The sequence below is a fragment of the Rhea pennata genome, chromosome 3, assembly GCF_028389875.1.
Source record: "Rhea pennata isolate bPtePen1 chromosome 3, bPtePen1.pri, whole genome shotgun sequence".
NCBI lineage: Eukaryota > Metazoa > Chordata > Aves > Rheiformes > Rheidae > Rhea > Rhea pennata.
Genome location: NC_084665.1, coordinates 56202162 through 56229720, shown reverse-complemented (window position 1 = coordinate 56229720; position 27559 = coordinate 56202162). Strand labels below are relative to the sequence as shown.

The 27559-nt window shown below is 35.6% G+C and overlaps 1 protein-coding gene across 4 annotated transcripts in view; it reads right to left on the bottom strand.

Annotated features, from left to right (window-relative positions):
• The window catches only part of STXBP5 (syntaxin binding protein 5), a 122992-nt gene that overhangs the window by 60768 nt on the left and 34665 nt on the right, over positions 1–27559 (bottom strand). For all 4 annotated transcript variants that reach the window (XM_062572355.1, XM_062572356.1, XM_062572357.1 and 1 more), the window contains exons 4-7: positions 26599–26699; positions 14100–14234; positions 10756–10819; positions 7229–7312 (exon numbers count right to left, since the gene is read on the bottom strand). In XM_062572355.1, coding sequence (XP_062428339.1) covers positions 7229–7312; positions 10756–10819; positions 14100–14234; positions 26599–26699 — 384 coding nt within the window. The remainder of the gene's footprint in view (positions 1–7228; positions 7313–10755; positions 10820–14099; positions 14235–26598; positions 26700–27559) is intronic.

The window sequence follows — 27559 nt, the reverse complement described above, 5'->3', positions numbered from 1 at the left end:
CCCTGTCCTATTACAATAGCACTCTATTTCCCACATGGTGATGACAGTATTTTCTAGTAAACTTGAATGGATGACAACACCAATTCTTTCTGCATGGGTTTCCCAAAATATTCAAAGCAAGCACAGTAACACAGGAGTACCTATGCCAGCAATCCTGTTAAAAGCCTAAAAGAGGAAAAATATGCCGCAAAGGAAAAACTAAAAAAAATGATGCTGCTGAGACTTAAACTGTGGTATTTCCCATGAAGCTCATGAAGTGAAATGTGCAAGGGCACAATGATTGCACAGACTTGCTTGGGTTTCCAGCAAGTCACAGATCAGGGTGTTTTTTTGTTTAAATCCCATGGGCTACTTTGACATGTTTTTAATGCTGTAATCTCTTACATTCAGCCATGTACCAAAAGATTGAGGCTAAAAATAGTAATCTATAATACATTTGCTGAGTTAATGCTACCAAAGCTTTAGCTTAAACCAGAGCAAAATGCTGCTTTAAAAATGAACTTAAAGGTTTTAGTTTTCAGAAGTTGCACTTTTTATTGTTTAGAAACCAATTTATATTTGAGAAATTTATTTCTTTCATGACTGCAAATACAGAATGGGAAATGTTTACAGAATAAAGTGTATTCCATATGAGAAATACATTAAAATGGAAGTTTAGTCCTCCTTGTTTCACAGTAGAGGATGACATTTGGACTCCTGGACACTTTTGGCCTTCTGAGGTAAGAAGAATCACATCAAATGCTGCTGGTAGATTGCTGTAGGCACAGCCCAACCAGTTACACGTTCTGAAGACCAACGCCAACTAAAAAAGGATGATAGTGGAGAAGACTAATGCAATGGCAAGATTTCCAGGAAACTATAATAATCTTATGGTATTAACATGCTTGGCCATCCAGTTCACAACACCTGCTGGCTAGTCACCCCTCAATAGCCACCATCATTTAAAAAAGTGAGAAATGTATGCACTTTAAAATGTTGCTACAGGGAAGAGACTGTGCCCTTGGAAAGGAGCCAGTTCCTGACAGAAGCATGTAGCTGGCACGCAAAAGCACAGCCATGCTGCAGTGCCCAGCTGTGTTAGTGACAATCTCGGAAAGCCCAGCAGCAGCAGCACCCATTATGCCACAGGTGGAGCCAAGCAATCAGCTAACAGGGATGGAGTCAGCGATCAGCTTTGCAAAGACTGAGGGGTGATGGGTTTTACCAGACTGGTGGGGCTACACAGCAAACCAAGTAAGAAAAGTTATCCATATTCTGATAATGTTAGAGCCAAAGAAAGTTTCCCCAGAGCTAATGAGCAGATTCACCAAGGGAAATGACCCCCACACATTTCAGGGGTCTGACTGGCCAGCACAGTCAGGAAGAAAGACAGTGGGCCTTTCACCAGACAGTACTTCCCCACATCTGATGAGAAGTCTTGTACTAGGAGCTTTCAAGTAGGCCAAGACCAGATTAAGTTGTTCTCTTCTTATTGGTTGTCAACTCCAAAATCAGAAGAGCCCTTCATCAAGAACAACAAGCGATGAACCAACAACAAAAGTCCTGTTGCTCCTACTACAAAGGCAGAACATCAAGTGCATTACTGTCTGTAGAAGAGGCACCTGAAAGTGGATGAATTGTGACGTGAATTGTGACCTAAACTGTGAGTGGAATACAGCCCCTCCAGCCAGAGTATGAAAGAAGCCTTGGGAAAAGTCACTAAATCAGGAAATTGACAAAAAACAACAGCCAGAAAAATTTTATGCAGAGAAGTATTCAAATTTAAGAGGTCTGCTGGCAGGAAATGAAATGGCAGTGAGCAGTCTCTGCTCCCTTCCACACTTCACAACGCAGGGATCGCGTGAGGTAAGGCTTTACTACATCAGTGCTAGAATGCACATGTGCCATCTCCTGCATAAAGAAAATTGTTATATTGCCAGAAGATTTTGCTAAGTTGTCTGATGATTTTCCTTGAAATTTAAGTCTTCATGTGTAATGGATCTTTCCAAGCGAATACCGTTCTTTAGGTGTATGGGAAAAGGCGGAGAGAGTTAATTCTAATATTATGGCTTTCTTTGTTGCCATATAGCTGCAGCTACTGATTGAAGGACATTGTTGGGGTCAGGGTAAAACTGCCTCTTTGGACAGCAATGCAATCCTGCATTAGATTAAGCTAATTAATCTTACCAAAGCTCTTGGTGAGATGTCACAATTATAGTAAGTATTGCAATATGTCACACTAATTATTATTGGAGATGGAAGGTCAGAAGGAGCAGAAAAATGAATGAATATTCCCACCAATTTTTAGGCTCTTTTATTATAAAGGGAGAAGAGGTCTTAGCTCTGCATCAATAAGAAAAATGTATCTTCTAGAAAGCCATTCAAGAGGAAGCTTAACTCTACAAGTTCTGAATTGCAATACATCTTGCCTATAATATTCTTGTAAAAATACTTTGCTTACTTCTGTAACTTACCACAATTAGATGGTGTTGCATCTTTTTGACCAATATATTTTAACTCTGAAGTCAGTACACACTACTATGAAAAACAGGACATTTAGTAAGAGAATGAAACTAATGTCAGCTTCAAAAATATTTTAATAAAACTTAAGCTGTATCAGTCAAATTTAACAGGGACACAGATAAGTTATTTCTGCCTAAAACTTTGCCTATTGCACTCTTCTCTTACCTACTGCCTTGGTTAGTTGTATCCTCCTCTGTGCCCTGCTCAATTCATTCATGATCTCCCATTTCTGATTTTCCATTCTACTTTAAATCTACACAACTGTACTAGTCTGTCACTGAAAAAAAAATTGTTTACTATACATATATAGCCATTTCCTTTTTGGATTATTTGAATTGCTAAGTTACTGAACTAGAATGAACAGATTTTCTATCTTATTACAAGAATTCTAATACTGCTGGCCAGTAACTCATTTTTTTTCTTAATATCAGTTATAGTGTTACCTGTCTAAAACTCAAACTCAGGTTAAATAAACACCTTTCTGCAGTATCCTCTTTCAGTGTTAAGCAACTGAGAAGGCTTTTCTCTTTTCTGTTAAGGAGACTGCCCATAAAAACTAGTAAGAGTTTTATTATTTTGCAATTTGTTATTATTACAAAATGCAATAATTTAAGCTTTCTTCTACATTTCTTAACATTTAAATTCTCTTTTTAGAAACTGTGCCAAACTGCCGAAAAGCATCAGAAGCAGTACATTTATTTAAGGCTTTTAGTTAGCTGGCACTTTTCGCATCATAACTAGAACGATAACACTATGGAGTTTCATATCCCTTCCAATGACATAAACTGAGGGATATTTTCCACTTTGCAGCTAAGTACAAAACTTATAGGTGTTGAAAAATAAAGTGAAAAGAAGATACAGGAGAATCTCCACCTCACACTGACTCACACTGAAAATCCAGGAGATTGTATATAGTATACAAACAAATAAATCTTGTCATCATTAACCTTCTGCTTTTTGTTATTCTTCAACTTTTCTGTATCTGATAGATAATCTCTCAAGGCAATCAGTCTATAAAAAATTACAGCACTCTTTCCGGAGGCACCTTTCCTCCAAACATTTCTACATGTGCTATTCAATTTTGTTTGACAAGATTAACCATCTTATTTCTGTCATTCATGTCACAATCTGAAACAAAGTAAACTTGCTAACTGTATCAAATCCAAATTCGTAAGGGTCATTATTCTATTCTGCCTTCTCTCTTAGAAGATCGTATCTAAATAAGTTGCACATTGAAGAAATAATTCCTTGTCATACAACATTAAATAGATGAACGCCAATAAAAGAGACTTTTCTTGAAGGATGATCTGAAGGCAGAGAAAAAAAGGATACTTTAATGATAAATACATCATGATAGCTTTTAAATGTCAAATTATTTTTATTAGCTTTTACTTAAGAGCCAAACTAATGAGTTAAAACACAAACAAAAATCCAATCAAACAAAAAAACCTGCAGGAGTGAGATCTACTTTAAGTTCCAGAACATAATCTTCGGATGAAGTCTGTAAATGAAGGTATATTAATGCTCTTTTTTGATTAAATACTGCAATAAAAAAAAGAAGTGTTTTCTAACACTAAAATGCCACAAGTATCAATAAAAAGGGTAAGGGAGATATGAACAGTAGGTAATCCCTTAAGATAGGATCTATATAAATAGCTCAAAGGAAGCATGCCAGTCATTTCATAGTTTGTCCCAATGTTCAATTTTCAACTGAGCTTAGCTGAGTTCATTCATTAGTTTTATTACCTGAAATTAAAGAAACAAAGCCTACCAGCTGAAGTAAAATCTGGTATTTGGACAAATTTATGAAAAATTTGAAGGAAAATTTTTCATCAACCTTACTGTACTTCAATTTTCACAAGTAAAAACAGTAAAATTCTTTTAGTTTATTTCATATAGCCTTCATTTTTTTCTGCCCCCTCCCTAACCATTTCCAACTTACAGTAATGCACATTTCTTTATCAAAGTACCTGACTTCAGTTGAGGTGTTTCATAACCTCTTCAGCAGTCAAAACCAAAAGAGAATAGCCAGATGCATTAACTTATGAATCCTACAGGAAATCAAAGATGAAACAGCTGAAAACCAGCCTGGTAAAAGACCAGTACATGATAGATATGATACCAATTTTTAAATAAATGGGCCAAAGGAAATTCTTAAAAAAGAAAAAAGAAAGAAAAAAAAAGCCTAAGCTTTGCTCTCTGTAAATCTATAGAAGTTGTAACTTGTAATTCAAAAAAATATTAATCAACATATGGATGACTATAACATTGAGAAAGAGACGTCAACATGTAAAAGGAAATCACATCCAATACACCTCCGAAACCTCTAAAAGTGGTAAGAGACATGTGGCTAATGGAAATACCAATTAAACTGTCCACTCAGATTTCCAATGGCTTTCAATAAGGTCTCTCAAAGAAAACTAAATAAATAATAGATAAAAGATCCTTGAACAGATGAATAATCGGTTAAGGTATCAGATGAATAATCGGTTAAGGTATCTCTGTAAATCTATAGAAGTTGTAACATAATTCAAAAAAATATTAATCAACATATGGATGACTATAACATTGAGAAAGAGACGTCAACATGTAAAAGGAAATCACATCCAATAAACCTCCGAAACCTCTAAAAGTGGTAAGAGACATGTGGCTAATGGAAATACCAATTAAACTGTCCACTCAGATTTCCAATGGCTTTCAATAAGGTCTCTCAAAGGAAACTGAATAAATAATAGATAAAAGATCCTTGAACAGATGAATAATCGGTTAAGGTATCAGCAAACAAAGTAAACTAAAGACAGGCTAGCAGTAATTGGTTAGTTTATGGATGAAGATAAGTGGCAGAGTCTCTCAGAGATCTGTGCTGCTCAGTTTACTCAGTTTGGAAAAGATGATCAAGAATACTGAGGTGACAAAGTCCAGTGACAGTACCACAGCATATTCAAGACAGAGATGAGGACTGCCAGTGAAGAACTGCAAAGAGACTTAAAATTTTCCATCAGACAGCATAAGTGAAGTGCTGCAGAAGAGAAGACTCTCATCTACATAAGAATAACAGGCTTTAAGCTGAGCATTAACACTGAGGAATGAGAGAGTGGTTTTATAGCAGGTAGTTTCAAAGAATTATCTGCTTGATGCTTGTGGCATCAAAAATCTAATCCTGTATTAAGATTAAGAAAATGAAAACAAAACCAAGCATAACTATTCCACAATATAAATTCAGTGTGCCCACACATTGAATATAATACATTGTTGTGTTTCTCATCTATAAGAGAAGGATACAATAGAAGAATCTTAGATAGTAAGAATTCAGAGAAGAGCAAGACCACCTTATAAGAGGTATAGAAAGAACTATAATATGAGGAAGGACTTGCACTAGAAAAAGACAATGGAGATACGAAGAATTGTATAAAACCGATTTAGATCGGAAACGAATTAGATGCAGGCAATGCAACTAGAAGGTACGCTAACTTTCACAGGAGTGCTCTTCCCATAACATACTCTGAGGTTCATATTGGAATTTCTAAACAGAAAAATATCATCAGCTCTGGTGATTTCCAGAAAACAGAAAGAAAACTAGCTCTGGAAGCTTTAATGGAGGAAAGGGAGGAGAGCAAGGAGAACGAGGAGAGCGATTACATATGAAGACAGAGATGGAGCACTAAAGAGACTGTCATCTGTGTTTGCTTTTGCCTTTGTCCATTTTTAGTCATCTTCTGTCAGGAAATCATCTTCAACTATACTAACGTTCAGGCCTTTGAGAGACTTCTCCCTCACTTCAGAGATGCTCTCCATTTGTGGAACAAACGCACACAATACATAGTGAGCCAGAGCAAAAAAACACTCGTCTTCTGAAAATTTCAGCAGAAAACCAGGAAAAATATCATACCCTTCATTATACAAGGGGAAACAAGCCTGAACTTATGCAACAATGCAGACATTTTAAAATCAATTTTATGTTGTAACTTTAAATAACATATCAATATGCACATTATGCTGAACGATTTTTCTTAATCTCAGATTTTCTACCAGTCTGTATTTTCTCAAAATCAAGTTTTAAGGAATAAATACCACTCAACTATTGTTAATTTAAATTTAAACTTCCCTCAGCTTTATTTAAGTCAAACCTTGCTTTTAACCCACAAAGCAAAGGTTTACTTATAGAAACACATTCTAGTGAGCCAATTTGGTGGTTTTTCTTTGACCTTATTTCAGAATTTCTGAAAGATTCAAAAATTACATAGATTGCTATACCATCTTGTTTCAAGTTTCAGTTCTTAATATAGGTGCAAGAGTCACAATACTCAGTAATGGACAAAGAGCTGAAAAAAAATTTCCCCCCATACAAGTCAGTAGAGAAATCCATTTATTGCAACAAATTTCAACTTAATAAACACTCAATCTGAAGTTTCTATTATTCAAACCCTAGAGCTCTTTTAGATTAGAGAAAATTTTGCAATTTCAAAAGACCTATTTATTGATCCACTAGTGACAGGAGTAGGAGAAGAAATAAACAAAGTCTTAAAAATTGTATCTTCAGAATAGTAAATGCTATCCCCATAGTAAGTAATACAGATATAGTTGCACAAATGCTAGACAGTATAGGGGAAGACTGTGTACTACTAGTCACTTAAAGTATTTTAAAAAAGTTCAATTGCAAAAGGAAGAACCATCAAAAAGGAAACACTACTGCAACAGAAACACTGTCAAAACAAGCTCTTATTACCTCATCATGTGTGTATCTGTAATCTGCCTTCTTTGATTTCAGATCCCATAATACCACTGTTCCAGATTCAAAGCCAATCAGAAGCTGCAATAATAAACATAAATATTAAGTCTTTATATAGAAAAGCAAAAGAACATTGTTTATAATACCTATAGTTCTTGCCTCATGGAGATACAGCACAATATTAGATGAAATAACTGGAAGTTGTGTGAAGACAGAAATTGTTGAGGTTTTCACAGCTTCTCACTATTAGAGAGGTGATTTACTTTGTCCTTGCTTTGCCTTTCTCCTACACTTCCAGCTAACACAATGCTAACACAATTGAAGCTCATACAATGTTAGAAAATATTTTGCATTTATCTTCAGAAGAGTCCTTGGAAACCCCTTTGAGTCGCATAATGGCAGACATTAAATTCTTTCCTAAAGGTATCTTTTCCGGGTGAAAAGGGGAATGGAGTGGTTAGAATTGACATAAGGATAACACACAACTACTTTTTATTCATTAACCTGCATTTTTGCTCCCTGGTGTTTGCTCTGCTAAGATCTGCTGAAAGAACACACTGTCCCTTCCCGAGGTTCTAGGTAACAGCTTATTGTCTGTAAGGAAACTATGTACTATGAACTTTTTCCAGATGTCAATCACAATCAAAAAAAATTGACTAATAGAAGGCTAAAGCAAACACGTTAATCTGCTAAGAGGAAAGCTAGAGAGAAATTAAGTAATTTTCAACATCATCTTTTCCCTAGAAGCAAAACTCTAATAAGTCATTCCTGCAGGGAACAAATATTTGAATTAACATATTGTTGAGGATCTAAATTGTTTTGTTTTCTCTAAGTGCAACTTTAGATAGGAAAACAATTTCAACATACGCAGCATGAGTCTTGGAACTTGTTACACAGTAGAAGAGGGCAATGAAGCGTCACCTTTCACAGTAGTAGAGGTTCATAGCGCTAAGTAGTAGGCTTGCAGTCCCACTTCTTTCTCTCAGTATGGACATACAGAAAAGGGGCATTTGGCTGCTGCGATTTACCTGCTGTTGAAACAGTCTGAGAGGAAAAAGAGGTGGCCTGAGGGAGTGACCTTCAGGCTACCAGTTAAGGCACTGCCTTTGCATACATACCTGTGCAGGCAGGGAAAGATCTACATGACTTTGGTCTACTGCTATCCCTGGAAGTTTTGCCCTGACAACCTTTTCAGGATGTCAAGCTCTCCAGTTAATTCTAGTATGAGAAACAACAGACGTTCTTCTAAAAGCTTAAATATATCTGCTATATTTCAGTGCTCTACAGCACTAGGATACCCTAAAACATTAAATACATTTGATCTAGCAAAAATGGGAAATAGCAAGTAAACTAGTACAGCAAATACTAGATATTTTTCCCTCACTACACTTCTAGGTATATTAATATTTTAAAATATCCTCCTTACCTTAAGACACATACTTTATTTTTTATTATTTTCCTATTTTGATTTTAAACATTAGAAAAATCACAATGTGTGGTAGTCTAGTGCCTGGGTATGTTTAAAAATAATACTGTTGACAGAGCCTCCTGTGCACTGCATTTTTAAGTTTTATTTTTAGCAGTATTTTTCTTATGAAAAGGATAGGAATGTAAGGTCTAATCTTACCACAGTGAGAAATACCGTTATTGATAAAAACAAGAAGCTTTAAACTTTAATTGACAATGACTGAGTGGGAGGAGGGCATGTGGAATATACCAGAACAAATAGATAATTTGTGTTTCTGGAGCTATCATAGCTTCACTATATTCATTCATACTCTAGAGCCCAAGATTCTGGAACATGATTCAAATCTAACTCTACAAAGAAAGCCTTTACAGTGAGGCACTTCAACAGGCTTGATCCAAATGCAAAAGATCTACTGACGAAATTCTTCTTAGACAGAATCCTTAGAAATCTACATTTCAGGCTAATAGCTAGCATGCTACTAAAACATAAAAAATAAAACATTAAAACCACTGAGACATTACTACTATCCCCTGAACTTTTCACTTTTGCTCACTACTTAAAATGACGTGTCAAAAAAAAGAAAAGAAAAGAAAGAGCACACAAGCTATATAATCTGAAGATCGTTCAAAAGGGTGGATGAGTCCTGTGATACCACCCTAAGATTTGTATAAGAGGTCTGACACCTGAAGCATAGATTCAGTCTTGCAACCATGACTGAAGTGGGGAATGAATTACAGCAGAATCATAGTAAACAGGGGTCAGCTTTGGCAAGGGTCTACACGTGTGACCACGCATAAGTGATTCCATAACATGCAACCTTCCGTGCAATAAGGCATTTAGAAAACACAGATAAGATGCCAGTCCCACACAAATGGAAGTGTTTCTTTTCTTAGTGCAGACTTCTGAAGGTTTCCTGGAATCCATTACTTTCTAACACAATCATCTTCTCCCAGCAAAAGGAGAAATCAAGTGGGAGAAGGCATCGCCTAATCAGTTGAGAAAAAGTATCGTATTATGCTGCTTAGCAGAAGTCCCTTCTTTATGAAAATGTGTAATTTAATGCTACAGTAATTGCTTCACCCACAGAAGACATACTACTGCTTTAACTTAGTTTCTTGCTTTTGTCTTTTAATTCACAAAATCTTCATTGCAAAATCTTCCACCTTGCTTTTGTGAGAGCCTTATAACAGGTCTTCCAGAGCAAAGGGTAATATCTAGAGATTTGGGGTAGTAATACAGGAGGAACTTATGGCCACTGATTTCACAGCTCAAATTCTTCTTTGTGGCTGTTGTGTCACAGTACATGAAAATGTGTGTCTTGTGAGAACACATACTACAAAAAACATTTTGTCAAGACAAAAGATCATGTTGTTAATATCTCCCAAGAAGGAGAAGACAAGTCGAACACATAGTTCATTATAACATGTTTGAGTCAAGATGATTTCCTGAAGTATCTCTTGGTACTGCAGGCCAGTTAGAATTGCAAGTGATTTATTATAAATGATAGATGCTGCCTGCTAAATAATGCTATGCCAGTTAGATGTTGAATCTATTCAAAAATGCTGCTTTGAATACGCAAAAAAAAAGAGATAAACTACACAGTATTCTACATAAATATACTTCAGTGACCACAAAGCATTAAAGATTTGTGAAACTGTAACAGCCAAGAGCATTATAAAGTTTATTTATTTTCCATGCAACTATTTCTGTATTCAGGTTATATTTGTTTTTTGATCAATAACATCTTAATGTTTACTATAATTCTTTAGGTTTCTTGCTTCTGTTTTCAAGGGTTTTTGCAATTAAGCACTTTAACCCGTTTTCAAATTTTGCTGATTACAAGATGCATTCAAATTACCCGAGCTCATCTGAGTACAATGTGGCCCTACAGTCATGTCTATACCTTGCTTCATGTTTTTCAATACCAAAATCTTAATCTATCCCCTCTCATTTACTCAATTCCTTCTTAAGAAGCAGTGGAATTTACAAATATTTTTAAAATAATTGAAAAAAATTACTTGAGAAATAGTGTATTTGATCTTTAAACATATCCTACCTTTCCTTCATCCATTGGATTGTCACTAATATGGACAATAGGTCCTGGGTGAGATTTTGATGACCTAAACAAGAAACATTTCCACTTAATTAAACGAGAAGTTTTCCCCTGTCCAAAACTGCATTGCCAAAAAAAAAAAAAAAAAAAAAAAAAAAAAAAAAAAAACCAAAAAAACCCTCATATCATACCTCATTAAATGATTGCAAGTAGTACAAAAATTAGATTTCTGTACTTTCACAGTGAAACATCAAGAAATACAGACAAACAATGAAGCGGTCAACTTTTTGGAAAAATGAAATTAGAGACTACTTAATACATTGATTAATCAAAGAATATTTTAAAGTTTCATGAAAAACAAAATACTATTGTTAAGTTCCATATAATACTTGTTTTAAAAAAATACTGTTTCCTTCAAACAGCTGCAGTACAGCTTCCAGCTTGTTACATTTCTGTATACATGTAAGATATTTTATGAATGCTATTACTAACTCCAAACACTATAGCTGCTAAATCACAGGTGGTACCAAGTCCCTATACTATTTTCATAAATCCTTGCCAGTTTAAATTGCATAGTAACTAGAAAGCTATACTCTGTTTCCTTTCCTCTCCCACGTGCACATTTGTGGACAAGAGGATATAATATGCTCTCTAAATCATTCATTTGCAGATGAGGAAAACTGAAAAAGAATTAATGTGACTTTCTTCAATGCTGTGCAGTTTCCCCATCACTTTCAGTGAACATATTAATGCCACTTGTTTCTTTATCTTAACAAAGAAAGTGATAGACATGCATTTATGCAATACATTTTCAGATCAGTAATATTCAAATAAGAAATATTAGACTAGAAATATAAAAAATGATTTAAATCAAGTTACCAATCTGTCAGTAAAACAGGTGACCAACACAAGCAAAGAAACAGTCTTCTACAGTGAATCCGAAAATCTGTGTGTTAAACACTGCCTTTTGCAAACTTGTCTGTGTGTGTAAAAAAAAAAAAAAAAAAGCTGACAAGAAAAGGTGAATCTTTCTCTTCCAAATTCTAGGAAGCATTCCCAGAATTTCAGACATCACTAATGAGTCTTAATTGAAGCGTGGCATATAATATACTTTTAATGAGACAAAAAAGGAAGGGAGGGAGTTTGGATGGAACCTAATTCTTTAAGTTATTCTGCAAATACTATGCCATTTTTGGATAAACTATCGTGACTTCCCCAAACAGCTCTGGCCGTATACAGTATATTTTCCCTACGAGCTATAATTACCTTCACTAAATTTTTATGCATATAGTCCTCGTTAAGAGGAAAACTGGGGACATTTATTAAAGGAAGACATAGAAAGCAAGCAATATTTTCCAAAAATTATGCATGAATCAATACATTTTCTGGTGTGTGATTCAGTAGTTATCTGTAAATGAAATTCTATCATTTAACAGCAGAGTCTACTCTATGACATACTATTAAAATAGGAGAGGAAATTTTCTACAGAATTGCTTTTCATGATAGCAATCTCCAAGTTTCTGTCCTTCTTTATTACCTTAAATTTTGTGCAGGTTAACAAAATCTTGATTATGCACATACTGTAAACTTATCATATTTTCAGAATCATACATCTTTAAAAACATTCAATATACACAGTCCAGAGCTGTAGTCAATAATCTACTGTGCAGAAGTAAATACTGGGAGGACTGGTATCTTTTGTTTCTAAATTTGTGGAGTAAATGGAAGGACTTCTTCAAATCTAAAGATGACTACTCCTTTTCCCCCAGAACCAAAATAAAACTGAGAATTTAGCATTTCCAATTAAAGAAAAGGGATATAATCCTTTGCTCGCACATTAGACACACAAAATCTGCAGTTATAAACTCCATGTAAGCTATTTTAAGAGTTAATGACGTTTTAGTGTGAAGTCATTCTTATACTTGTATCTTCAAGTCAGTAAATGCTTTCTGCTTATTTTTAAGCACTTGAACTCTGTTTCTTTTGACAAAAAGGAACGATTTATTAATCGCTTATTTTAGACGTTAAAAAGTTATCATTACCTTTATCTACATTTAAAAGACTGTTACTACAAAGTTGGCACAGCTAGATAAAACATTATGTCAGAAGAAGCAAATCTTGAAAGAAGTCACCTTTGACTCTTTCAGCTATTACTGAATCTTTTATTTTTCAAGACTTGAGCTATTTTAAAAGTAGCTGGGGGGGGGAAGCAAACAAACCCCCAAACAAAGTTTTTCAAACCAGAATAGCTAAGAAAACACAAGAGAGCAGCTAACAATGTTTACTGTTAAGGTTTTAAACAAATCAGAACCCTATCTTCATTTTGTGTGTAATGAACAGGACAGTCCACTTCTGGACATTTAAGATTCAATAGTTTTCAATATTCGAACAGTTTCTAATTCTACTCATGTACTGCCCAAGTATGGACATTATTAAAACGGTACAGAGTTAGAGGTATTATGTTGGCTTCTTACTATTGAGAGGATGACCTACATCTGTTTTCAGAGTCTGGCAAATCATGAGTTTGATGCATGCTTCAAAGATAAATATAATATTCTGGGAACAAAACATTAGTTTTATTACTACTTTAACCACATATAAACAACAGCACATGTAAGTATATGTTTTTACCCACAAACTGTTACATTTTCGTAGACAATTCTATTATTAAAAGAGGAGGTGAAATGACAGTAGCTGTAAAAAAAACCAAACCAAAACAAAAAAAACCCACAACACTTTGTTCTCAGAATAGGCTCATTTAAATGCACATTTACGACCAGTAATTTTATACCTAGCATATATTAATTCTGTCACAACAGAATTTGTACTCTGGAATTTATCTGGTAAGGATTACTTACGCTAAGTATTCTAGAAAACATGCTGATGTTATATAGAGTTCCAGGCATCACAGCCTTCAGTGAAATAAAGATTGACAACAAAATAAAAATGATACGGACCTTAAACTAACCACCTCCATCTAGACTTTAATCTCCAACCATATATGTGACATATTCCCCTAAATATCACATGCCATATTTTAGCATACTTTACGATGATAAAGAACTAGAGATTTTATTTATATATATAGTTAATGATTTTTCTCTCTACTGTAGGCACTATGATGAAACTGTTTTAGGCAGAAACAGATATGTAAGTTAACACTAACACTTCGCATTTATGAGAATAAAATGTACTCACATGACTATTAATATACTTTGATTATATTGTCTGTTTAATAAGCCTAACAGGCGACGCTATCTAACAAAGACATTTTTGCAGCTAGTATTAGTAACATCTGGGACATTCCTGTTCCCTCCCCTCAAGAGGCAATACTTGATTAAACTCACAGTTCAATGGCTTTATTCCACATGATGACATAGCCTGAGAGAGTGAATGATTCCACATTGACAATATGAATGTTTCCTCTTTCGGTGCCCACATACAGCCATTTGCTTTGGAAAGGCAGATGACAAAACGTTATCCTGCAAGAGAGTACCACAAAAATAATTTTTTTTGAAGAAAAGTTTTTTATAAAAGCTATAGTTCTTTAAATGTCTAACTGCCAAAAAAATTGAAAGAAAGGCACCATGTAAATGGGAAGAGATACAGCTATTTGCTTTTATCATGTACTGGTTTTGCTAGCTTTTTCTACCCATGAGAGATTCACAGACAATGTAAAACTTAGATTAAATAAGAAACAAAGTATGGTATTCTAAAACTATTAGGTAATTAAAAAAAAATCGTAGTCACCTTGGAAACTACCACACCGAATGCTTTTAAGGCTACTGCCATTTTAAACTTAAAATTCTCTACTCCTATGCTACAAAACATACTCTATTATATTATTATACTCTATTATATTACACTCTACTATTATTTGGTCGAGGGAGGTGATCCTGCCCCTCTGCTCAGCCCTGGGGAGCCCTCATCTCGAGTACTGTGTCCAGTTCTGGGCTCCCCAGCACAAGAGAGACATGGAGCTGCTGGAGAGAGTCCAGCATAGGGCTACAAAGATGATCAGAGGGCTGGAGCACCTGCCCTATGAGAAGTGGCTGCGAGAACTGGGCCTCTTCAGCCTGGGGAAGAGAAGGCTGAGGGGGGATCTTATCAATGTGTGTAAGTACCTGAAGGGAGGGTGTCAAGGGGACGGGGACAAACTCTTTTCAGTTGTCCCATGGGACAGGACGAGAGGCAATGGGTAGAAATTGAAGCACAGGAAGTTCCGCCTGACCGTGAAGGGGGAATTTCTTCCCTGTGAGAGTGATGGAGCACTGGACCAGGTTGCCCAGAGAGGTTGTGGAGTCTCCTTCTCTGGAGATCTTCAAGGCCCACCTGGATGCAACCCTGTCTAACATGCTCTAGGTGACCCTGCTTGAGCAGGGAGGTTGGACTAGACGATCTCCAAAGGTCCCTTCCAACCTTACTGATTCTATGATAACTTACATAAATTATAACTTTGAAATCTATTGCTAATTTCAAGTTTTAAAGAACAAAGGATTTTTAGAAGTAACCTTCTGCTGTTTTAGCTGTTGGAGCGAGGAGATGAAGGCAGAACTTAAAATATGAAAAGTGCAAGTTTATATGTAAATCAAAGTAGAGCAAACTAAAAAACTATCCTAAGGCCTGCAGTTATAAAAGCTACTGTAAAAGTAGTTCAAGTTTTGGGGTATTATTTTACTTAAATCATGTTTTAATGTCCTGCTTTCTGCTTCTCTCTTCTTGTTGCTAGAAGGGAACATCCGAATAAAAAACAAAAGCTAACAGTTGTCTGTACCAGCAGATAACAGTTCTGTGACTGCAGATCTGGTGCAAACAATAGTATTTGAAAATTTGGTCATATATGACCAACTTATTCAGTCCTGACTACTGTTTACTTTGTCTTCAAAATTGCTAAGGTATTGATGTCCGTGTAGAAACCACGGCTTCTAAAAATATTCGTGTTTCTTTGGAACAAAAATACTATCTTTGATGCTAATGCCTAGATACTTTCTACAAACTGGAAATTCTAACACATTTACTTTGATAAGATCCAATATGGAAAAAAAAAAATAGACACAAACTACTTAGACCATCAACTTCAGGCTTTCACAAATGTTTCCATGACAAGGTAAAATAATTATTCAATGAAAATTTGTTCTGTCAGTTCTAATTCTTAGCTTTACAGATTTGTGCTTCTTCTTTTCTCCCTGTTGGACTCTCTTTTTGCCAAATCCCTGCATCACTTCACAAGTCTGTTAATAATTATTTAGGCAAAGAACCCAAACAGCTTAGATGCTTTGTACTAGATGCTGTATATACACATTTAGCTTCAGCAAAAAAGCAATGACTAATACCAGTAATGCAAAAAACTTGCTAATGGCTGAAAAACTGTTACATTATATTACAGGTTTCAAAAGTTAACACTTCCATAGTACTACTAACTGGATCGCAAGTATACATTTTTATTGTTTTTAACACTCATGTTTTTTTTATTTAGGGAATGCTGTTTAATCAGATCAATTTTTAATTTCTGCATTTTCTGATTTTCTTCATTTCCCATGCCTGAATATTTAAGCTGAAAGGTTGTACTAACTTTTTTCACTGATATCTTAAATAAAAAAGAACTATATACAAGATTTAAAAATGTTCCTCTACCACAGTAAAGTTGTAGAGGTCATTACATTTTTAGTATATACAGTAATCTGCACACACTGCAGGTGAACCTGATTTGAGTTTCACCAATGTCCTTGAAAGAAAATAAAGTTGATTTTATTAGAAGTTGAAATCATGCATCCCTACATATTCTCATTAGGCAGATCCCCAAAACTTTACTGCCCATGAACAAAGCAGGGAAGTGGTGCAGTGAGAGGCAGGAGGTGAAACACAAAGCCTCCAGGCTCTGCAAGCCACAGCTTCGCTTCGTGCCACGGCTCTTCGTGCTGGCAGGTCTGGCAGATTTAAGAGCACAGCCTAGGAGCCAGAGACTGTACTCAGCAGAGCCATGGACCTATTTGCATTAACCCATAAGTTAATACTGTCACCTGTGGTTTTCCAGTATTCTCTCATTATGAAGAAAAGAATCTGCTTCCTATCCTCTAAAGGTGGTAAAAATATAAATTGGGGCTGCAGCTTTGCATGCCATAATGAAAGTGCAAACATTACAGTTTGTGTGCATCTCACCCCACCCCCCCCCATACTCTTGATGCCTTTCTTGAATAGTTCTGAACTTTATCCAGTTTACTGCCTACTCTGTGCAAGTGAGATTTTGCCAATGGTTGGCATGCAGTGAAATGTTTCCACATCAAAAGAGGAAATTACAGCTGAGCAAGTACCTTTACAAAATGTACAAAAATCTCAAAACCAAAGGTTGAAACTCTGTAAGCTTGTCATGTAAACACACACACACATATAAAAAAATAAAAACACATAGAAAACAGTTCTTGACCTTATCCTTCAACGTATACTTTTGCCAGGCTTCTACCATCACAAAAAGTGTTGGATGAATATCATACAACCTAAAAATATTCTTCTAAAGCTTTAATGTTTAACAGATCTATTGACAAATAGTTAAATCCGAAAGAAGCTCATCATACTGATCCTGCCATGTCAAAAGAATCATTGTTTCACTTTGAACCTGGTAAACATTATTCCATTCACAAATGTAGCATCACTTTCTCTCTCTCTCTCTTTTTTTTTTTTTACCTTGTTGATAAGCAAAGAAGGCATTCTTTCCACTTTTCAGAAATTCAGTTACGGTCTTGTCTGCTTAAAATAACTCTTTTCTTCACTTTTTTTTTAATACATAATTTACAGGGCATTTCCAGCATCAAAGGCCACGTACTGAGCTTCTGTCTCTTCAGTATATTAAGGCTTCACCTTAAACATTATGCGGATTTTAAACAATGAGATTCAAACTTGTTTTGGCGGAAGGAAACCAAAGCTACAAATGAGATGCAAGTCACAGGTCATTCTCTTCTCAGTGCTTAGGCAATCACCATTCTTCTTTAACACAAAGACAGTAGACATTTTTCCCCCAAAAAGGTAGATTTTCCTTCAGATAATCTATCTTTCTACCACCACAAGATTAGAATAGACTCCATAACAGATACAGTATCAACAGAAATAGCAATTGCTGTATAATGCTCTGCCTATTTCCACAAGTGAAACACTGCCCCTTTTCTCCCTACCCCCAAAGGGATCCATATACAAGAGTTGAGAGAGAGAGACTGCATAGACTAAAGATGCACTGAATCCAAATAAAATATCTTTGCAAGCCTTACTTGCATACAAATCGCAGTTGCCTGATAAAAATCTATCAGGTAGTCAAAAGAAGAGCACCATACACTTTTTCCTGTATCAAATCATTCTGACCAAAAATACTAGCACTGAAGCATCTCTAAAAAGAAAAAAAAAAAAGGCTTCTGCAGCCAGCTCTTTCACAGCACAACAAATTCACCATGTTATCTCCTATATCTCCCAGGGAATTTCAGTTACTTCGTTAAGTATAGCACATTCTGTGAAGCTGATGGAACTTTTAGCATAATATAACCACTGTGCACAGTATTTTATTCCAAATATTTTACTTTCCTATTACTGTTCAAAGGAAAAATAAATCTCTTTATGGAAGAAAGTGATATTTTAAGAAGATTTTTGTTTATTTTTAGATCTGAATTCTACAGGAAGATTCTAATACATGCTCATATTGCTGCTAAAATGATTCTGTTTTTAAAGTCCAAACAGTTACGGTAGTTCTAAATTCTAAGGTATATGAACTTTTCCCTAAGCACAAATTTACTTCCTCACTCCATGCATATACACAAAGCAAAAATGAAGAAAAAGCTGTCTGTGAAACACATTTGTGCAAAATTATATAAAGAAAACTCAGTAGTACACTAGCATAGGAGAAAATAGACATTCTACATAGGACATTCTACATGGGGGATTTTTCTTTTGTCAATGTTCTCCTAAATCCCTCACAAAAATATTTCTTTTTCTCACTGTGCTTTGGGGAAAGTATTAGCAGTGACAGGAGAGTCTTTAAGAAGTAGTATGTAAACATACAGGATTTCCTTTATTAACTGTAAATCAAATGCCTCTTCTGATAACCTGTCAAAATTAGTTAAGAGAAAACCTTAACTGTGATCATTACACACACATCAAAATAGTAATTACAGAAAGTGATATTATCCCTAAGAAGAATTTGATTATAGAAAAGCTCAAAGAATTAAACTTAAATTGGTATGTAAGTGGAAGTGACAGACTGTTCAACGGAAATACTAAGTTTCCACTGCTTTAGCAAAGGACAGTGACAAATTTTTTGATGAATGACAAACACTGATAACAGGTTTTATTTTTACAAAGTCACTGAAATTATTGCTAGAACCTCAGACTATCATTGTAGGTCTGTAATTACTGTAATTATATTACATATTCAGATCATATATTGTGTGTATATATATATACATGTATGTATATGTGTGTGTATACACATACAAACACAAAATAACATTTTTGCTTTCAGGAAACAAAGTTAACCAGAATTGTCTTTGCATCTTTCTAAGTTTCTTCAACCTTTCCTATGTGAGATAGATGCCATGTAAACTCAGAAACTGAGAAGTTTTAAAGATATTTTGGTAAGGCTAGTCTCTACATCCCCATGGTCTCTGTATCAAGTCTTCAGTGTGTACGAAGAGTCAACAGCCAGTGTCAGGATGGCATCCTAAAGGAGAAAGGATTGCCTGTGATTTTCCGTTGTTCCTACAAGGGGTCTGTATCCAGACCTGATAACTACAGAAGGTTTAAAATATCATCAAGAAAAAGGACAGGGTAGGGGTGAAAGGGCACATATAGAGGAAGAACTCCTCTTAAATACATCTTAAAATTATCCCCAGTAAGATCATATGATAAAGTGCAAATATATGGGAATGAGGTAGCAAACAGGTACTTCACTCCCATGTATTTCCCATAATAACACCCCAAATGATGCTTCTCCAAGTGTGTCTACTCTGACAGCTGCCTTCAGAGATCCTGTGTTCAGTACTACAGAAGTAATTTCAGATGTTCACTAGTGATGTCAAGACATGAGCACCGAGGAAGTAAGAGATGAGAAAAGAAATAAAACAGGACACCACCACCATATATCAACGTGTTACTAGGGCTATTTAGATACCTTTCCAGAAGAAGCTCAGTTCTAGAGAGTTTCAGATTTGCTGTAGGTATGTGTATTTTTATCATATATATTGTTGTTCTTGGCTTACATGTTCTCTTTTATTGAGTCATATTTCACTTTTCCTTTTTAGCAATGGCTTTTCAACTCCAGTTGGACTCCACTTAGAAGGGATCTCTATGTTTTTACACACAAACAGAAAAGGACTGCTTCACTGCTTGTAATGCTGGCAAAAGACTGCTCCACACCAAATTTTGGGGTGTTTGATTCTGAAGACTAGTACAATCTTACAATATTGAAGGAACACACATCCCATATCCTAAGGATTTGAGGATCTCTTTCCACCAGTGAAATCTGCCCTATATATTCATGAGCTCATGCTAGTGCATCTGATGCAATTCTAGGAGTAACCACCACCTTGGGCATGAGAAGGCCCATGCAGCTTGCTTTAACATACGCAGTATAGGCTGAGTATGTTTGGCCTTGGAATTCATGCATGAGAACTTAAGCAATGGCCACACGTCTGAGATGCAGCTTTCCTACGGACAAGGAAGAATTAACTATGCCCATCCCTGACGGAGACAGGTCTGTCACCAGACAGACAGAGTTTAAAGACGAGGTTGAAGTCTGCCCAAGGAAGCGGCAGTTGGCCACTGTGTGACTCATAGCACAGAATGAACACCAGTATGTGGGGGAAAAAGCTAACTGGGCAATGGAAACAGTCTCTAAAAGTTGTTTCTTTGAAACCTGAAATCTTAGGGTAACAAAACTAGGCACGTCAGCTCTGTGTCAGTGCCAAAGGCAGTAGAAAGGAATTGAGAGGCAATGCTGTCCTGTCAGCTGCACTGACACGTGGCAACCCAAGTGCACGCACTGCCTCAGGAAAGTGTTTTCCAGAAAAATCTGATCTTTGCTGAAACACCAAATCTGGATACTCAGACAAACAAACAAACAAACAAAACAAGCAGTTCCTTTTCTCTTAGCTTCTTGATTCAAGATGAAGCTTTCTAAATACATATTTGTGGATCATCAAGTAACATTTTCAAGTCCAACAGCTAAAAAATTTTAGATGCCAGTATGAGGGTAAGCAATCAAAAGTTCTCTTTTGATCTTGAAAAAGGAAATCAGTTTTTAAAAGTTTCAAAACTTAGTTGTGTGTCATATACTAAACTTTTACTTGATATATTATTGACTCTACTAAGACTACTAAATGTTAACTTCTCAGAAGTTTGAAAGATTACAAAGACATATCCAAAATGATACTGTTCAAAAACACACAGGGCAATGGGAAAAAAAAACACATCCCAGCTAAAGGCTGCAAATGAAATACTGATGTTAGTATAACTACGTTACGCAGAAGGGAAAAATGTCGCCTCATTTACCATCATCTGCTCTCATGCGGGGGGGGGGGGGGGAGGGGGAAGGAACAGAAAAAAACCTGTGCATGTCCTTCTGCTATCCACGAAGTGGCAGAATTGGTCAGTTCACAAATGCAGTAAGGGGAAAGAAGGGAAAAATTCTCTCTCCTTTAACTGTCTACTAATCCATGACGTGGGATATAAAGTTACGATATTTAATGAGATGAGGTACTGTCATAATAAAATTTAAAACAAAAGCAAGTGTAAGTGCAATTTTTGGCACATTCACTGTAGACAGAGTTTGTGTTTTAAATATAAAGCTGAAGTTGCAGTTTATCAGCAGGATATGAAACCAGCAATACTTGAAGAATAAATCTGTAACTCTGAACTGTGTGGTTTTACGTTGAGGAAAACAAGTTAAATGCCACAGCATGCAAGGTGACACATTAAAAATTAAATTGCTGTCAGCGCATCCAGTGATTGATACGCAAAGCACTTGCACACTAAGCTCTCAGCTCTATTTTTATGTTGTGATTCTAGTCCTTGTCTTTATGCTAAGCCACAAAGTCTACCTCTTTCAATATCAAATCAGGGAATGCAGGCAGCTCAGGAAGGACAGCTAGTCTGACTACTAAACATATTTTCCATCCCTATATAAGGGTGAGGTTTTTAAAATGTTCTTCACAGGTATTTACCTATACTTTTAATATCTGTATCATGAAAACACAGAATTTCTCCTTCTATTTTCTTCTGCTTTGTAGCAGTGAACTATTAAATTTTCTCATTCTTATCTCCACTTTTTTTTTTTTTTTTAAAAAATATCAAGTTAGGTTGTCATTTTATCCTCCCTGAAATACTTTGTTTTGTGAAAATCACCTGCCCCATTAGTGATGTGTTAGACATTTCACATCTTAGAACAGCATGAAGTTTAATAATTCTTTCACAGCAAAAGCAATAAAGCCAGAGAAGTTACCTATCTTACAACACACTTTCAATATTTACTTTAGTAAGAAGTGTTAACTATACTTATTTCAGAGTTAATCTAGACTAATATTAGCATTTGTTACTAAGTTTAAATAAATTCAGTAAGGTTTGCATCACATGTGAGAACACGATGCCTTTATTATGTATAGGAATATTTATACATGTATGTGGATGACAAAGAAACTAAACTGTCACTTAGTGAAGGAACTTCTCAGAGCTGCACAGATCCTAGCATAGCAAATAAACCCACACATTTAACAGTGTATTGTGCAACGAAGTATTATTATACACTTTAATCTGCATTGTAAGTCACATAAGCAGCCCTTCAAGCATCATTCTGCACTCTTTCCTGGCCCCTATACACTGCTCCTCTTCTTCCTTCCCAGTCAGGGAGCAGTAGCCAAGCTTAGCGTTACTTTGGTTTAATACCGTCTAACTTTCACTGGTAACTAGAACACGGAGCAGCTGCAAAGCCCACACAAATGCGACAGGAACAAAAGGCTAGAAAACTTGCAAAACTAGCTTGCTTTGTACTGTGCTTCTGACACCTGCCAGGATTTAAACTAACAGATTTGTTATATATCAAAAACTTCATCAACCACCAGTTCAAAAGACTTATTTCAAATTACTAACCATCACTCCTACAAAAGGCAGTCCACATCAACAAATCTATTAAACTGCCAGATACTTATTTAGAGTTTATTGATACTCATTTCTAAATTCAACAGAAATTAGTCTCTTCAAAGACTCTTGGCATTTAAAGAAACACGTTTTACTCAAATTTGAAAAGCTGCAAGTTACCTAATCAAGACATTTTCCACTACTACGAACAGAGCCTTTAAAGGATAACACATGTATAGATGTAGTTTCAAAAAAAAAAAAACAGTACCTTTCTCACTACTTCCTGCCTTTAAAGAGTAGAAAAGCAAAAATTCACATTTTCCAGTCATATACTACAGAGTCAACACTCTGAATTAACAGGCATTTTACTACTTGAATTCAATTCTGAAATGAGTACCCAAAACACTTAACGACACACACATTTTAAAAAGTTATGTCCATTTTTGACTCCTTATTTGAGACAGGTTCAAAACAAGCCTGAAAGAAAGCTAGCCAAAATAGATTACCAACAGGTAAAACAAATATCAATTCTGGAAACTGCATTGTGTTAAACAATGAATAGTCACTCTTGCAGATGGCTAAATGGCTAAAATCAGAGCATTAGCCAGAGCTGGTAGAGTTGTGTCATGAGAATACAGATTTCATTGATGAGTCAAACCTCCTACCCACAACCTATTTTATTTCTTCAATGGTTCAAAAGTAGTTTTTGAATTAAATCTTTTTTATCTGGGTAGTATGAATTGTTTCTCTTAGCACTGAATGCCACAAAAAAAAGTTTATTGTTCAGATCTAATTCTTACACATTAAACTCTGAGACTGGAAAACAAAAACTGGAGAATAACTGGCCCACATGTTAAGCCCAACTGTTATTAAACAGGAAGCAAATACTGCTTCTGCAGCATCCACACACTTACTTCCAGGTGCTCACAATCAGGTATATAATTTTAAATCTTAGCATCTGTAGAGTCCTGGAGCAAATGCGGACATAACTGGGTAAGTTCTACAGTCATACAGTAATATTTGGCTTTGCTTTCCCTCCAAGGACATTTTTTCCAATTTGTTAATTTGTTTTTACTTTTACTCAAACTGATTTCCAAGATACTGAAGTTGCTTTCAAAGCACAAGCTTGCAAATTAAAGTATCATTAGAGAACATATTACTACAAGGCTCAATTTTAGTATTTAATATTTTAATAATTCATGTTAGTGAAATTAGTTACACTTATGAGCAAATCTTAATCCCACAGCATAAATTATTTAAAAGACTTTATTAATTAGGTATCTAGCAACTTGGCACTTGTGAACTGAAACATCCAGTTTTATTCATGAATGCTCCTCTCAATAAACTTAGTAGTTAAAACACAACATAAGCCTGATCCAAGCAAAACCCATCTACTTCGAATCTATTAGGAGCAGTTATAGCAGTAAGAGCTCTTAGTTATTAAAGTCACCAATTTAGAATTATTCAACAGTGATTTCTACTATTCTCTGAAATGCTAAATCAAAACAATCCCCTAGTAGTTAGATTACACACTTGACTATTTTATGAATTACTCAACAGAAACACACTATTCACACAGGTTCCAGTCATTCAGCATGATTTAATAAATGGCTACCATAGGATATGACTCTGGGCTCTGAAGTGACCTGACTACTTCTAGGAGCTATTATAATGGCTACTTTAAAATGCAATTCATTACTGCACATATCAACGCTGTCTATATAAATGATATCTACAGCATACATCACCAAAAATAACACAGAAACTCTACCTTCACTGTTCTTGACAATCACAGTGGTCTCACTACAAGCAAGTCACAGTGCTTCTCCTGAAAATAATCTAAACTCTGTCCAAAAATTATGAACTACTATGACCACTCAAAGTGACACAAGCGACATAGACTCCCATCTCTCCTCCTGCTGATAAGAGCACACACAGTTCAACTCCATGCCACTGGCTTTGCCAGTGAGACCATCACATTTATAGGAAAGTTATAGTCTAAAATTTACCACTTCAATTAAGATAGCCACACATCTCACACTTTTATCCAACTTCAACAGAATCACCTCCTTAGGCATCCATTTTAAAGTTCAGCAGGAGGCAGCCAATCACCCATGTTTTAAGAAGATAGTTACAAGCCCATATTCAAGGATGGTTTCAGGTTGCAAATCCACATTTTACATCAGCACTTAATTAGGGCTACAGTCACCTACAAAAGAGGGGGAAGGAGGGTAAAATTAGGTTTGGATACACCTCTGTTTATCTCCCATAACTGGACAATCCTCCTTAAACTAGATGTAGTGATTTTCATTCTTCACTCTTCAGCTCTTTCATAATGTATAAAGGAACTTTCTCAGGGCTGAAAATTTTGCTCTGTAAATAGAGCTTCTTGTTTTGTGCATAGAAGTTTATGTACAGTGATCACAAAAAAACTCCAAAAGGGACTTTAGAGATAACTTAGTCCTCCGCCCCCAAGAAATCCAGTCACCTGGATCTAGATCATTGTGACAGATTTGTTTTTAACCTCTTCTTTAAAACTACAAGGTTACTCCATAAATGACCAGACAGTCTTCCAGCACTTTACATCTGCAACATTAAATTTTGGAGGTTTTACATCTCTTTTATTATCAATTACTTAAAGCTCATTACTTCCTGCCTTGTTCAGCGGAGGTACAGATCAAAGATTATTCTGTGTTCTTCCTAGTCTTCTCTGCACGCTCCAAGCTGTCCATCTCATCTTTTGAAGCATGCTGCTTAAAACTAAGCATAGCATTTCAGTTGAATACCCATTCTGGTAGAAGAAGGGCTACGTCCCCAAAACATGCGAAAAACAGTCACAAAAATATCCCAGTAAGTGTCTCTATTCTTTTCCAATAATCACAATACTCTCAACCTGTGTTCATCTAGCAGATTCTTCATAGCCTTTTCCACAGAATACAGGATGCAAAAAACCCCCTAGATGTGCAGCTAATTATTCTGGTTTATGCTTTCCTCCACTGAATTGCATTCTTCCCTCAGCCACGTTTACAACTTGAGATCACTCTAAATTCTAACCTTGCTCTCCAACATGCACAATCTCTCCTAGTTTTCAAATTCAAATAGATACATTATCACAATATCTGGTTTTATTAGTAGTAATATACCCCATTTTCTGTATCTTTCCTCTTTGATAGGGAAACTAAAAAACCTAAAAATTGTTATAAACTAATTTGTAGACATTTCCTGTAAAATGTATCTCCCTAACTTGTTTACAAGGCTGCCATTGCAGTCACAAAATTTTTAGTCTAAACACATTATTTCCAGCTTCTCTGATAGCCACAAGAGTTCTAGCAATGCAGAATTTGGATTGTTTTTTTAAAAGAAGGGAAGGGAACCTCCAATCCAAAAATGGTACTCGTTTTCCTGTTGTCTTGTAGATGCATACAAATACTTTTCTTTGTTCCAAAATGTCTATAAAGACATAAATTAAAAATATTCTTTCCCTCCATTAAAAAACAAAATAGGAATGTTGATGTTCAGTGAAGCAATAATACTCAACATAACAGTTACCATCATCCAGTTTAGGTCATTGGTATGTTTATTCTCAAGCAACATTCAACCCCATCAGTTTCCAACTCAAACCCAATGTAAATCCAGTTTCAATTATTTAAGAAGTTTTTATATGTATTAATAAATACGATTTTATATTTGCGCATAGTGCCCCAGTAAAGGACAAAGTAATAATAATTCACTTCCTACCGTTCTCGGTTAAACTTGAGTGAATGAAGTATAGCAGGTCTCTTCTGACGTAAGTTCCATAGGTGTAAGGTATCATCAGCCAAGGCACTCACAAGAGCTCCCTATTAAAAATAAAATTTTTACTCAATTTATTTTCGTAGTCCTAAGATTACATATAATAGAAATATACTGCATATATACCAATAATATGAAGACATTTTTATAAGCATGCCTCTGTGCTATGATGTTGATAGACAAACTGGAAGTAGCAGTGCTGAGATACCTGATCTGATCACGTCAGTCAGCTCAGTCACATTTGTTCAGTACTATACTAAGGAGTGAGAAGGAAAAGATGAGAAGAAAGGAAGTTTGTTACTGTGTGTGCATATCATTTCCCTCATGCACACATCTGTAGTGAAATTAAGCAGTGAACTCAACTTCTAGTATCTACATACTGACAAAGTTTCTGAGGTTTAACATCACTGTCAAATTGGAGCTACAAGTCCCTCTGAAAACCTGGCCCTGATTAGCTGAAGAATGGCATTATCATCAGATACAGTAACAATATATCACTGAGCTGACATCTCCAGAAAAGCATGCTTGAAATTACCGAGGTATCAGATTAGGTTTTTTTGTGCTACCGCTCAGTAGAAACATGCCTCCTGCCTCTACCGAGCTGATAGAGTTTTTTTAGAATTAAAACAGTTAGCAGAGTAGCTCTATAAAAATAAGATTAACTACTCACTGAAATTGTTACCACTACTGGTAGTTCTATTGACTTACTACGTCCAGGGATAACTTGCAATGTTTAAAGACATGAACAAATCTTTTTAGAAGAAAAGGTTCTTGCTTAAAGCAAAAGAACACTCTAAACACAAAGCTATGTCCAACAGTAACTCAAATATTTTGTTTGATTAAAAAAAGTTAACCTGCTTATAATTGCTGTTATGGTTTGCCACTCATGTTGAGAGTTGCTTTTGCT